Here is a 15694-nt window from a genome sequence, read left to right as displayed (position 1 = left end):
AACCCTTCAAATAGCACTTCCTGTTATTGCATATTAAAAAATAAATAATTTTATCTTTTTCAGTTGCAATTTTATAATTTCCACTAACTATAAAATTATTTTTCTTAGTTCTTTCTGACAAACAACTAAAACATATTAAAAAAAATCACAAAATTTTCTGTAGGCTGCTTCAAGAGACAAGGTAGGCAAATTATTCTATTTATAAAAAAATTTCCATTTTAAAATTCCAAATTTGACAATTATTAAGACTTTAATTGCTTGATTTTAAATTTTTAATAACATACACATATAATCAATTTATTATAGTTTTATTGTAATAATTGTCTGATTTTTTTCGAAATGCCAATTTATTATTTTTCGAATCATATACTGTTTTGGTTTTAAAACTTATACTATTAAGGTCAAATTGAAAAGTCTAAAAACTATTGAATTAAAATTAAATTGTTTATGTGTTTAAACTACTGTAGTTTGTATAACATTAGCAAATTGGCAATCAATAATAAAAACATTAAATAAACCAATTTTAAAATTATTTGATCACATCTAAAATTGTTCAATTTGACAAATATTCAATTGCTGCCATTATTGCCATCTTCGTCGCTTACCAAACTTTTAAAAAAATACTTATTTATTTTTATTTTTATAAATCATAGATTACCCAAATATTTTTACCTATTACCTTATTGGCATGATAGTTTCAGATATATTTGTCTTTTTTACTCACATACAATTACTTTTAATACAAGGTCAAATTAAAAAGAAAAATTTAATTGTAGGTGTTCATATATTATAATTTTTGTGAGTGCGTTTATTATCTGCACATATTTATATATACAAACAGTGTCATGATTAACAATATACAACATGTACGAACATGTGCAGTTATATAATATTATTATTTAACTCCAATTATAATATTTAATTGGCCTGGAGGCTTTAAACTTGACAACAATAATGATTTTTTTTTTCTTCTTTCTCTCTTTCCCAATTTTTAATATGATAAAATTCACCTTTTAAAAACTAGTCAAGCAGTTTGATGTCAAATTAGTGATAAACAAAGTGTTGATCATAAATCCGAATTTGTATTTTTCAATAACATTTTGTCTTTTATTACTGCATAAAAATTTTTGTAATTTTTTTTATTGTTGTTTAGAGTCAGTGGCAGCAGCAGCAGCAGCAGTTAAATTGCTGTTGTTATATAGTTGTGTAGCTGTCATTCTTTAAAATTTTTTGATTGACAAATATGATTTAATTTATTTGCTTTTAATAAACAATTTGAAAATTGTTTACCAAAATGTAAGAAGAAACCAAAACAACAAAAAGTTTCAAAATTATGAAAAGAAAAAAATTTAAGAAAAAAAAAAAACAATAATAATAATTTTTGCTTTTTTTTTTCTTGAACTTCAAATTTTTATAATAGGATTACAAAAATGTTAACATAATAAGATGGCAGGTTAACCTTGTTGAAAATATTTTACGAAAAATTAAATTCGTTTTCTTTCTGACAATGTGCTGATATCGGAACGTTATTGTTGCAGTGAAAAAATAAGGAAGTCTAAATATTTTAATATCTACCTTAAAAGTATTATAAAATTTTGTATTTGATGAATTCTGTTTTTTATTTTTATGCAAGTGTGCGTCTTGTTATTTATGAAGATTAATTTTTATATTGATAATACGAAAATAAAAGAAAAGTCATTTTGACTTTTTGAATGCCATGAAAATCAATTCATTTTGTTACTTTATGTACTTAATTTAACACTTATGGTTGAGAATTTATAATTTGATTATTAAGATAAATTACTTCATTTCACAAGTCGATTTGAAGGTTTATTTAGTTAATTAATAATTACAACTCGTGCTTTGTATAAAAAAAATAAAAAAGGTTTCCCTAGAAATTTCTCGGTTAAAAAGCAGAAAAATTCTTTTTGTAATTTTAAAATTACCCCTACGGTATCTTTTTTATTTTTGAATATATTCGCAATGAAGATAGACGCTCTTTTAAATATTTTTTCATTTTATTTCTATGATTTTTAAAATTTCGTTGGATTTATCGAGATTTTGGCATTTTTTTTTCAAATTTAGCTCATACAATTTTTGTATTAGTGGCAACCCTGCTGTCACAAGTTATTTTATTGACATTAATTAAAGCATCTGTTGGCTTTCATCTCGATTATTTTTATAAAAATTATCCAGAATTTTAATATTTTTAATTATATATGCAAATCATTAATTTTGAGCATAAATTTTGAAAATAAATTTTTGACAACACACATTTTTTGCCCAGAATTTCAATAGAATCCGATTTAAGGTAACTACTAAAATCTAATTATAAGGAAAATTTTTAATTAAATGGTATAGAGGTATAAAAGTTAAGAGATAATAATTTCATCATAATATATTGCAATACAAGTAACAATAAAGATTAAATACTAAAATTTAAGATTATTTTGGTAAGTAATAATCAACAACGATACTACATAAAAACTTACTTGACTTCAGAATTGTTATTATTTTTTTGGTTTTTTAAAGAATATTATACCTAGATATAAAAAAAATCTACACGCACATTTAAAACATGAGAGAAAAACATCAAAATTACACCAACCAAAAAAAAAAATTTACTGACTACACCAAAAAAGTTAAAAAAAAAAAAAAAAACAAAAGTACATTTGAACACGCAAGAAAAACACAAAGCAATTTTAAAAAATAAAATCGAAAACAACCAAAAAGAGAGAAAAAAAGAACACAAATAAAATTTCCTAAAAAAAAAAACTTACTCCAAGCGTTATAAACGCCAGCCATTGTATCGTCATCGTTCGATATATCGGCGTGATTTTGATCCATCATGATAGAATTGATTTGAATTGAAGAAGGGATTGTTGTTGAAATTTATTGATATCACGATTAATTTTGACAATTATTAAAACTTTAATGCAAGATTTTGGAATCATCACAGAAAACTTCCTATAAAAAATTTTTGAATTTTTTTTTTTTTTTTTGTATAACATAAAAAGCATAATATAGAAAAAGGAAATTGATGTAAAAATTTAAGAAAAAAATTTTATTTTCATCTTATGTAATTTTTATAGTATTTTCATATAATATGAAATATGTAGAAATTAGAAGAAATTAAAATATCAAAGGCAAATAATTAAAAACCGGAAAATGGACAATAAAACAAAATTATTTCAATAAATTTCGTAAAAATTTTTTCTTATCTTCTTAAAATGTATTGAGTAGTTTATACAGTTTGGTGTTTTTAATCGAGTGTAAAAAATGTGAGTGAAAATTATTGTTTTTGATGAGTTAAACATTGTTGTTATTGTTTCTGAATTTCGTTTCTCTCTTTGGTGGAAATTATGAAAATTTTTTATGTATTAAGCATGTTTTGTTTTTATTGTTGCTTTTTGTTTCTTTTGTTTTTCTTTCTATTTAAAGCTAAGCTCAATTCATGTGTGAATTTGCTCTAAGACGATTTTATTGGCTGCCTGTATTTAAAAGCGGTTATAATTTTTTGGTAATATTTTTTCGAGAAAAAATAAATTGTAATAATAGTTATGCATTTTTTATATTTAGGCTGAATTTAAAGCTTTAATGTTTAGGTATATATTGTTTTGTAATGTGTAAGTAACAAAATAAAAATTAAAAAAAAAAATAATATAACATTAAAAATTATAAAATGAACTCAGAACTAAATTTTATATTTAACAAAAATTAAAATTCTAATATTAAATAGAAATAAAACTCTAATAGTAAGTAATAAATTTGTCAGAGAAAAATGGTCATTTAAGAATTCATTAAATAAATATAATCTGGCTAGCAAATAGTTCCGTTTTTTTAGGTTCAAAATTATTTTTCACAATATTTGTCTATGTATCTCGATTTTACGTTTAAAGGAGACCGAGATCTGCAGTCTTATATCAAAGTGCAATAGATTCATGGCTTATGCAAAAGTATAATTTAGTATATTTTACGCAAATCGGAAACAAATTTTTTCATAATTAATGAGATGAATAATTATTTTATTCATCTCATTAGTTTTCATAAATAATGAGATCGTAGTTATAATAGAAATTCAGTGTTTTACAAAATAAAGGGAATACGAAATGGTTTACCTTAACCCATCTTCCTAAAGAAAAGTTCAAAAATTTTTAAAACTCTTAGATTAAATTTATAAAAATATTTTTAAACTAAATTAAGAATTAATTAAATTTTTAAAAATATTTTAAATTTCATAAGAGTTTCCAACTTAAAACTACAAATTTTCTCTATTACTCATTGAATTATAAAATATTTACAGTTTATTTTAATTATTTATTTCATATAATAAATATTTAGTATATGCGAAAACCATTCTACATGCATAATAACCATTGAACACCGACTACATGTACATACATAAACCATGGATAATTTAATGATCAAGTTAATACCGTAAAATAATTGCTATTATTTAAATGTGAATTAACCGTATCATAGTGAATTGATTTTATTTTTAACTATTTGCTTAAATATTGTAGATCCTTCTTCTTTTTCATGGAATACCGTTGGCCCAATATTGCTACACAATAATATTTACTTTCGAGTGTTGTATATTATAGAGTATAGATGTGTATGGACACATATGTACATATGGCATATAAAATATACGTATTATGTTATAGTACAAAATTTAAGAAAAAATATTAAATATATCCGAATCAGAGAGAATAATAATAATTGAAAGAATAACGGTATATATTCCTAAACGAAAATATATGCAATTCATACGTATATAGAATTGAACTACGTTTACCTCGTTCTAAGGAAAAAAATGTGTTAGAATGTTCTTTACATGTTTACATACTTATGTATCCTGTTGCAAATTAAATTATATGGATATATAAGGATACATGTATAAAAAAAATATATTTGTAAAAAAAAAAATATAGACTCATTTACATAATTTTCAATTTTATATTCGTACATACATAAAAAAATATTAGGATTCAGTCTTTACACTCGATTTAATAAAAGATTTCATCAAATTAAATTTTATTTAAATATTAAAGGTCACGTCATGATCTGCGTATAATTTCATACAAATTTAATTAATTTTCTTTTTTCAAATATAAATTTAGTGTTTACAAGTTTACTTAATTGGATGTATATTCATATATATATATATGTATATACATATGTACAATATATTAGACAATTATGACTGTTACGGCGCCAGAAGACTTTATATCACTTTTTAAAATAATAACATACACAATATGTAAACGGAAAATGCCTAATTACACGAAAATAAATCTCATACAAATCATATACACCTAATATCTCAGTATTTTAGTAGAATTTAACTTTAAAATTATAAGCATGGTAATTTCAAATTATACATATATTTATAAGTACATTATATACATAAGTAAATACAACTTATATGTTTGTTTGAATTTTTTTCATACGTGCTTAACTATACCCTACATAAATACTCATCGACAAACAATTCCAATTTTGATAAACTTCGTTCATATCATCATCATTTATCGCACCAATAAATCAATAATCGAGGATAATAATAATTTTTAATATCTGAATATAGATGGTATGCTCATTCACAACATAAATTACATGTGCATATGTATGCATATATGTAAATTTACCATAACAGTGTGAATATTACGTGTAATGCACATTCATATTATTAAATCTAAAATTATTGATTTTTATTGTTTCTCTTTTAAATTATTTAAGGTGGAGAAAAAAAAACCTCATTGTTTTATTTTATTGAAATATATGCACGTATGTAAGTATATATTTAAGCCGAACACTTCTTTACCACCTTTACACCTTAACAACATTCATAATATTCATAGACATTATAAATTAATGTATGTAATATTCATAAATGGAAGAAATTAAGTTAATTGCTTTGCTAATTTGATGAAAGAAACGCCATTAAAATAAATGTGTAAAGGAAAAGGTGAATCTGAATATCGATGATAGATAAACTTATTATCGAATTAATTTCAAATTTATTGTGATTATTTATGGTGTATAAATAGAAAAAGAAAAATAAAATATTAAAATTTTAAAATCATATTTTGAATAAAAAAAAAATTACATTTTAATTTTATGAAAATTTACAAGGTGTTTAATGTACAAAGTCATACTACAAAATATTCTTACCATATTGAAAGCCTATTCAAAAGTTTAGGTTAAAATTGGACCTTAACTTCAACTTTTTATAAAATTATTTTTGAAAATCAAAAAGAGATAAAAGTGGTATTTTGTAAAATTTCAAATAGATTTGAAAGTACTCCCAAAATATTTTTCTCATATTCGATTTTGAGGAACTAGAAATTTTTTTAACATCTCAAAACGGGGTTCAATCTCATCCTGTATCAGTACTAAGATTTCTTTATATAAAATTTTAGAAAAAGTTCAATTAAACGAAATAAAATAGTCTCTGTATGCATGTATGCATATATACAACAACAATAGAGTATAATTTCTTTTGTGATTTGCCTATATAGCCGCATCCGCTTATAAGCTTATCAAAAATTTTCGAGTTTTTTGTTGCATATGTTTATAATATTCTCTTTAATAGGTGAGTATGAATCAGAAAATCTGGAATTTTTTTCTTTTTTGCTATCAATACTATTAATGGTACTATATATACATATATCTAACACACTAACGACTAACAAATCACTAAACAGTAAAAAAACTTTTCTTTTCCATAGTAAGTAATTTCTTATTCATTTACGGAACACTTTGTAAAGTAAATTTATTTATTCTAAGCAAGTACATACGTACTTACATGAATTTATTTTTCAAAAATTTTACATAGATTACATAGTTGTTTAATATATACAAACATATTAACAAAAAAATCAGTGGCGTGCAAAACATGGCGCTAAAATATATGCAGGAATTTTGTTGTGTAGGTGTTATAAAAGAAAAAAAAATAACAGTTTTAATTTTGTTCAACTACTTCTCATTTTTATTTTTTTTCGTTCTTTTTTAATAATAATAATAGTTTTAAATTGAATTAAACATGCAAATTTTTTATATTATTTTTAAATATTTAAAAAAAAAAATTACCTACTATTACGTGTTCGTCAGTATAATTAAATAATAGTTATATGTACATTTATACATACACACACACAGAAATGATATAAGAAAACCTACCATATAGGCACACAAATTAAATAATAAAATGTAAGAAAAAAATAAAAAATAATGATTTCGCAACGAAAGTGATTTTTTTATTTTCATTTTTGTTTTCATTTTGTTTCTCGAATCGCATGCAATTTCATTAAGGCAAAAGTTGCAACAAGATTTTTCATTTTTATTTAGTGCAGAATAAATAATGTTTTTTTCTTGTTTCTTGTTTTTTTTTTCCTTGCATTAGATAATATTTTTAATGTAAGCACCCCAACTATTAAAAGTTACCAATTAATATAATTAAAAAATAGGAGCGAATGAGAAAACAAATTATTTTTCGAATTTTTTATTCGAACTACTTATACCATTTTGATACCACTTTTATACCAATTTTACAAAAATCGTATATAAAATTGTTCAAATTACAGCCGGGGCAAAAATCAAATTTACATTAAAGGCTTTCTCTTTTGAAAAATTTTTATCACAAAAATAGTTTTTCCTCGGGGTAAATACACGAAAAAGTTCTAAGTTAAAATTAATTAAAAAAAACGGTAATATTGGGAAACTGAGGTGAGAACAATAAAATCAGTCACTTCTGAATCTTACATCTTGAATTCTTACATCAAAACAAAATGATATTTCAAAACATAGGGAACTAAAAAATATTAATTTTAGTTGGAAAAAGACACGTTAAAAATTTCCTAAGTTATAAGTTAGTTTTCTTCCTTAAAATTTCATTTATCAGGCCTCCATCTAAAAATTTATTTTGTAATTATTGTATTTTTCAATCATTAAAATATTTATATAGTTTCTTTTAAAATATAATTTAATTTTAATGTCCAATTACTTTTGACATACACTCTATACTTTTTCTCCCATATAAATGTAAATTATAAATATTAACTACATGTTTTATGTTTGCAACATAATAAAATAGAATAATTACTGTGGTTTTACTTGATTGTACCACAATAATTTTAGTTTACAAGATTTAATTATTTCTTTAAATATGTAAAATATATACATATAAAAAATGGTTAATATTACCTATGGGTTTATTAACATAATTTTGTAATTTTAATTATTACAAAAACAAGTAGGTACATGGAAGTAAGAAAAATTATTTTAGGTGGAATCATTAAATTTTTAAAATCAAAATGTTCTTATTTAAAAATTAAAAATGTGAAAAAATGAAGTTAATTTTAGTTTTACATATGTGCTCGCTAGTCGCATGTCTTTGAACCTAATCCTTCCAAAAGTAATTCTCCTTTTTTATTCTAAAAATAGATGAAATTTTGATAATATGTTATGCAGTAAGATCTACAAAAGCTTTTTAAATTCCGTAAACCTACAAAGGCAAAGACTTCCTTCGCGAAAAGCATATAGGCGTATGTCAGTACGGAAAAGTTGAAAAGTTTTGTTTTGAATATTTCACATAATTTGTTTCATAAATACAAAATTATTTCTGTACTTCATTAGAACAAAAATTTTTCATAGTCCCTTCTCCTTCTTCAAGGCTGAAAGAACTAGGAGCTTTTAATTTTACACAATTTTTCGAATTTTACACATCCTATTAAATTTCCAATAATTCAATGTATTAAATTAACGCTGTGCTAAATTTTTTATTCATCCCCTGTAAGTATGCAACATATGAAAAAAAAAATGACAATTCCAAATATTATTGACAACAAAAATGACAATAAATTGAAGTGATATTTGCTACTTTAAACACACCATTGATGATCTCCATTAGTTACTCATTAAATTCTAATGCATTTTGTATTTTTCTAAGAAACTATACTGCGAACTTTAATTATTTTTATAAGTAAACCTAATTAGTCTAAAATTATATTTAATTACAGTTTTATATTATATGCAAGTACACATGCAATTAAACATTGATTTTACATGAAACAACACTTTATTAGAGATTCATATACAATGTTTATATGTACATATGTATGTATACACATAAAAGTAGTATGTACATTTTTGTATAGTAGATTTTAAGCAAGTATGATGAAAGTGAATTGAAGAAGAAGATTTTAATTGAAGCTCAACTGAATGTAAATACTTGCTCAGAAATTAAAAGTTTTTTAAATTTACTAATTAAATAGTGGTACAAACATGCATACATAAATTTAAATACCTATATGATTGAAATATTAAACCTATATATATAAATGTAATAATTACAAAAAAAAATGTATGTAATTGTAAAAAATTTCGTGTAACACGTAAAAATTCTTTTTCTTCTGTTCATTGCTTACTTTATTTGTGAAATTTATTATGGTGGAATTTAGTAATAGTAGGGACACCAAAAACGGAAGAAATTTCGTAATATAAAAAAAATTATAATTAATTTCTGGTAAAATAAATTTCAGAAGTTTAAAAAAAAATCAAAAGTTTACAAAACAAAATGCTTTGTATATTGTGAAATAAATCAAGAAAATGATTTTGCATAAGCATTTTTTTTAAAATGTCTACATACATACATTAATTTATAAAAAATTTCTAGAACAAAACCTACGACTTTATTGATTTAAAGAGATTTTTGTGTGCTTGTAATTTCTTTTGCAATGGTTGGAATGATTCTCGCAATTCTAAAAATAAAAATGACTAAATCATATGTACGTCACTTTATGGAAATTATCCAGATTTTTGGATTCATTTCTTATACATAACGCAGCACAAAAGAAGAATACAAATGATATCGATCAATTTTTCAGGGTTAAAAATATTTAATTTAAAAATGTTTAAACACATTGTATGAACGTAATTTGTAAATGGTACTTAAGAGTCATACTACATTTTATTAAGAGATTATTGTATAGATAGAAAGTCATTATGCTCTTTTAACATTCTTCTCACTTGAAAATTACATTATTCGAATACATTATATTCTACAGTAGTCATAAGTGTACTTCTCAACAAGAGGGCATAATATTACGAGATACATTGAAACAAGTTCAAACATTGAAGCGTCAAATTCTGAGTTGATTTAGCTTTGTCTGTCAGTCCGTCCGTGCGTCCGTCCCAACGATAACCTCAAAAAATAATTGAGCTAAGTTCACCAAATTTTCACAAATGATTTATTGTAATAAGTGCCAGAACCCTATTTAAATTGGACATGATCGGAGTACCGCTTCGGGTAGCTGCCATACAGCTTCAAAAGTTATTTGACTATATCTCAGAAACTATAAAAGCTGTTATAATGAAATTTTCAAAAGCAAACATATTAGTAGAGCCAACATGTTTAATAAATGTCGTTGAAATTTCTTGGCTTCTTCTGGTAGGTGCCATACAACTTCGAAAGTAGTTTGGCCATATCTTAGAAAATATGGAAAATACAGTACTGAAATTTTGCATAAATTAATATGGTAATATGGCAACTTAGAGCCATATCCGATAGTCAGATGTGACATATTTATTCGCGCATAGGATGGTAAATACGTACGGGTATCACAGAGTTCACATGGTCAACTGTATTTTTACTCGTTTATTAGAAATTTCACAATTATATTTATAGTTAATTTTCTTTTAATATATCAAGTTGTGCAGTTAATAGCAGTTCGTATTACTTTCAATCTCCAAAATATTTAAGTACAATAAAATTATAATTCAATAAAAATAAAAAAAATTTTCATACTTAAGCATTAAGAGAGCATTTTGATGTATCCACTCAACGTAGTTCATACATTGAACATTGCTCATAAAATTTGGATGACATTCTACATTTTCTAGCTTACATACGAAACTTTCATCAAACTTTAATCTAATCAAACAAAGAAACTCGTGTTTGATGTGTGGAAATAATGATTCTGACTAATATTATAAAATATTTCCAGTCCAATTTTTATATTTTTTTTAAAATGAAAATCTTATTCAAAATTATATTTTTAAAATATTTTATCTATATTTTCAGGTGAACGAACTTTTACTATTTTCTTTAGTTAACAACAACATTTTGTCAACGTCATGAATGCCTTGTAAGAAATTATTAAAGACTACAAAAGTACAAAACCCTTACACATAAAAAAAACTTAATATACATATGTGCATAATTTAAAATCCTGAAAAATATTATTTTCAATTAGTATTTTTCATTATTTTCTAAGTATCTACATGTTTATTTCTTGATCCTTGATAAAATAAATGTTTTATTTTTTCTTTATAACTTTTTAAAAAATTTGACCCACAATTAAATGGATTAAACTGTACAGTCAAGTTGGCATTATTAAAAAATGCACTCCTTTGAATGTATTTTTACATTTCCTGGTGAATTCATGCCGTTGTATATATTTATATAATAAGTTTAGATATTTAATATCCTAAAATGTTAAATATGACTGCATATATTGCACATAAATAATATCTACATGAATGGTATATGTACACATATATGTGCATATCTATAGAATGTATATAAAAGTATGCTCATTTAGTTACAAGGATATTTTATATCGAGGGCTTGCAGTGAAAAATATCTATTCAACATAGAAAATATAATTTTAAAATATTTTGCAATAATCCAAGAAGCAAATTTTATTAAATTCATAAATATTCCTAGCTCTTGTATTTTAATATTTCAAATTTCTATTATATATATGCGACAAAATCCTGACAACTGTTTGCGAATCAAACTGAAATTATCTGATGCACTTCAATTTTATTAAATTGCTATATACGAAAATTATAACCAAATTAAAAATCAGCTGATCGCACACCATTATAGCGAGGTACTGTAAGCAGTACCTCGCTATAATGGGTTTTTTCATTTATTTTTTACTTTACTTGTTACGAATAATAGTATGTTGGCTAGCACTTTTTAGCAATTTCTCCTAGTTGATTTTAAATTGTTTCAAAAATGTCTGATATAAACGGTTTCAACTATAACCCCAACGTTTTATTTAGATCACACATGTACATAACATTTGTTTCGTGTGTATATGGATATTTATAATAGCAAATAATACACGTAATACATATACTGAAAAGACTGCAAGTGGTTTTTTTAGTAAATGCAAAAAAAATGGCTATTTTTGTAATTCTAAAAACAACAGAAAAAAATTGGCACAGAATCTTTTCTTACATACAAACTGTGAAAATTATTTACGACAATTTCCATGGTAAAGTAATTCTTCCACTTATAATGTGAATGTAATAGCAGACAAGTTTAATACAGGTTAATTTTAAAGATAATTTTAAAGGTAATTAATTTTACCGACATGCTTATAATGAAATTTTTAACATATCGATGAGATGCAGATGTCACAAGTCCATGAGGATAAATATTACTAACGCGTTGAAATTTTTATTTATCCCAATAAATAAATTTTATATTTTTTTTCCACCAATACGTCAATAGTGAATAGTCTTAGGTTTACTCAAGCAGGATAGCCTTAAAGTTATACTCAAATAAAATACTGATCAAAGCTAAGTTCAGCACTACGCCAATAAGAAGATTCGCCAGCTAACTTAAGTTATATATAGACAACCTTTAAGTTAAACTTTTTAGCTACCTTACAGTTAACATGATCAACTATATTAAATTTGTAGCTTTTTATGTTTTATGAAAAGAATTTTTTCAATAATGAAATTCTTTTGTAAGTTTAATAAAAAAAAGTTCTTTTATTTAGTTTAAAATAAAAAAGTTTTGTATTTGAAACAAAATTAGGTTTCAGTATTTAAAAAGAATGAAAAAATGAATAGAAATTGAAAAGCCACGAATAAACTTTCATGTTAATAAAAATTTTTTTAAAACAAGTTAATTAAAATTGTACATTGAATGCGGATGGTAAAAAATCTTACTACTTATTGCGAGAACTGATAAAAGCAAACCTTGGATTCGGTTCAAACGAATGGTTTGTAAATTTTTGAACAATTTAAAAAATAATCTGCTAGCTACTTAAATTATTCTCAATAATAGCTAGGCTATACAAAAATTATTTGATTCAATAAAGAATTATTGCATACTTTTAGGGGAAATAAAATTTGATTATTGTAATATTTCACATAACGGAATTTTAAAAGTGCTTGTGGTTCAGATACACTAAATTACAAAAAAAAATTTAAAAAAAAAAAATGGTACTTTTAGGAATTTGAGAGACTATAAATCTTATATCGAGAGGGGAATGTAAAAATTTTATTCTATTAAGAAAAAGGGCTTCTTTAGGTTAGCAAAAAAAAATTCCTGAAAACTGAAAAAAAATGAGAAATCCGCCGACTCTTTAAGAACAATAAAATTGTTTATGTTTATAAGCTATATAAGTAATATGAAAAGGAGAGAGTTTCTAATAGTTATGAGTTATGTTTAAAAATGTTTATGATTACAAGTTCAGCATGGTGTGAACCTGAAATAGGACTACCATAATTAACAAATTTTAGTTTTTAAAATCTTAAACAATTGGTTTACTTACATATTATATCTCACATTGTAACAAAAAATCTTGTATTTTTAAGGAAAAATTTAATATTAAATTATACAAATTAATTATAGATTATTCAATACCATGAATAGTTAAAAGCCTTTTATTTGGGAATAAAACAAGCCTAAGCCTATATTGTTATTTAATACAATTTAAATTAAAATTTTCTTTTAAAACGATATAAAAATATCTTTGGTCCAAAAACGAATAACAACTATAAGCCTACTTTCACTTTGGTATTTAAAACTATTTCATATACAATAAATAATAATTAACTAAAATAGAAATACCAGTTATCTCTCTCTCTATATATATTATATAATACATATATATAATAATGTAAGACAAATTAACTAACTTAAATTGTCAATTGAATTTTTGTATAAATTTGTAACATTTATTTTTTATATTTTTTATTTTTTCTTGCTCCAGTTTCTAAGAAACAACACACTCTATTCATGAAATAGAAACAACTTGTATCTTGAATTGTATAAACAGTTAAATTGTTATAAATAATTGGAATTTAAAACTAAAATTGGAATATCATCAAAAAATCTTTGTGGCCAATTGCATACACGTATGTGTGTATATTTGAAAAGAAAAAAATGCGGTAAAATATGATATTATATTGTACAGTAAATGTACATTGACTCTTAAAACTGGTTTAATTCTCAGTTATTTAAAAACTAAATGCATATATGCATATCTAGTTGAATAATTTAAAACAGTTAATATCGCACTAGTTGTATGCGTTAAAAGAAACTCTTTTAACTTTAAAAAATATGCAAATGGTTTCAAAATGAGTATTAAAATACTGTTAAATTTTTATAATTTAATTAGAAATTTAAATAAATTAGTTTATTCTATTTTATGTTTAATAAATTAAGTGTTCATGTTAACTCCAGGATATTGCTATATTTAAGTATGGAGTTGAATGTGGCATGTTGTTTTACAATTTTGAAAATTTATCAATTATAAGAAAAATAAAATATTTTTATTCTAAAATTTTTTAAATGAAAATTGCATACTTTTAGGATTTAATAATTTTATTCTAGCACAAAATTCTTCTTTTTTTCTTATTTTTTTCATTAGCTTCTGTAGGAGATAAGAAAATGTAACTGATTGTGATCTAGCAACTATACAATTACTCAATGGAAAATACTCAAGGTTTCTTGACCATAATATTAAAAATGATGTGTTATAGATAATTGAATAATGTGTTAGATAATTGTACAGTACAAAATCATATTGATAGATTCCTTTAAAAGACCGCTTGGCTATTATGATCTTATTTTCAAAGACGGCTTGATGGTGGCATGGTATTGGCAACAAAACGGCGCATTTGCGCTAAATAGGGTGCATTAGACCTGCCACGTCAATCAACAAACTCAAAAGCAAATTACAAAAATCATTAATTGAAATCTTTTGAGAGCTTTCATACATAAAAACGCTTGTTTTATATTATTCTACGAAAGATTTTAAATTTTAATGAGTCAAGTCTAACAACGTACTCTAGTCTATGATATTGTTTTCTGTTTTCCTGTTACAAAAAATTTTTTTTGCATATTAATTTACTTAATAGAAATAAATTATATATTTTTTCGATTTCATAAATAATATGCTTAATGTTAGGCGGTTTGATGATATAATCTAAGAAATTATTTAATTATTCTAAGAATTAACATTAAATTACACTTAATTTAATTTTATAGCAAAGTTTGTATTAAAACGGAGTATTTACATACACATATATATATATATACATGTAAAAATAAAAATACAAACTTTATTCAATTATTTCTTATTATACATTTTACAGATGTATAAATAAAATAATTAATATTATTAATAAACTGTGTTATTCTCATTTTCTAATTTTGCAAAAAACCACTGCACCAATGTCCTACAGCATCCGCCCTCTTTTCTAACATAAAAATCAAAATTATTTATTTGTTTTTCTTTGTTTTTTTATTCATTTGGTAAAAACAACTTCATTTTCAATATTTTTATTGCAAAAATCTTTTAATCACTTAATTAAAATGAAAATTTTTCAATTTTAACCATCCCATATAAAATGGCTATTTTTCTATTGCTCATTAAATAAA

The 15694-nt window shown here is 23.5% G+C and overlaps 1 protein-coding gene across 4 annotated transcripts in view; it reads right to left on the bottom strand.

Annotated features, from left to right (window-relative positions):
• The window catches only part of LOC129606259 (echinoderm microtubule-associated protein-like 2), an 86966-nt gene that overhangs the window by 19642 nt on the left and 51630 nt on the right, over window positions 1-15694 (bottom strand). The window contains exon 2 of one of the 4 annotated variants that reach the window (XM_055516477.1): window positions 2781-2967. The exons of the other annotated variants lie outside the window; for them this stretch is intronic. Within the exon in view, the coding sequence (XP_055372452.1) occupies window positions 2781-2850 (70 nt within the window). The 5' untranslated portion in view covers window positions 2851-2967. The remainder of the gene's footprint in view (window positions 1-2780; window positions 2968-15694) is intronic. 4 annotated transcript variants of the gene reach the window in all.

This window comes from Condylostylus longicornis, unplaced genomic scaffold (assembly GCF_029603195.1).
Source record: "Condylostylus longicornis isolate FDR11 unplaced genomic scaffold, ASM2960319v2 ptg000018l, whole genome shotgun sequence".
Lineage (NCBI taxonomy): Eukaryota > Metazoa > Arthropoda > Insecta > Diptera > Dolichopodidae > Condylostylus > Condylostylus longicornis.
This window is presented reverse-complemented; position numbering and strand designations above follow the sequence as displayed.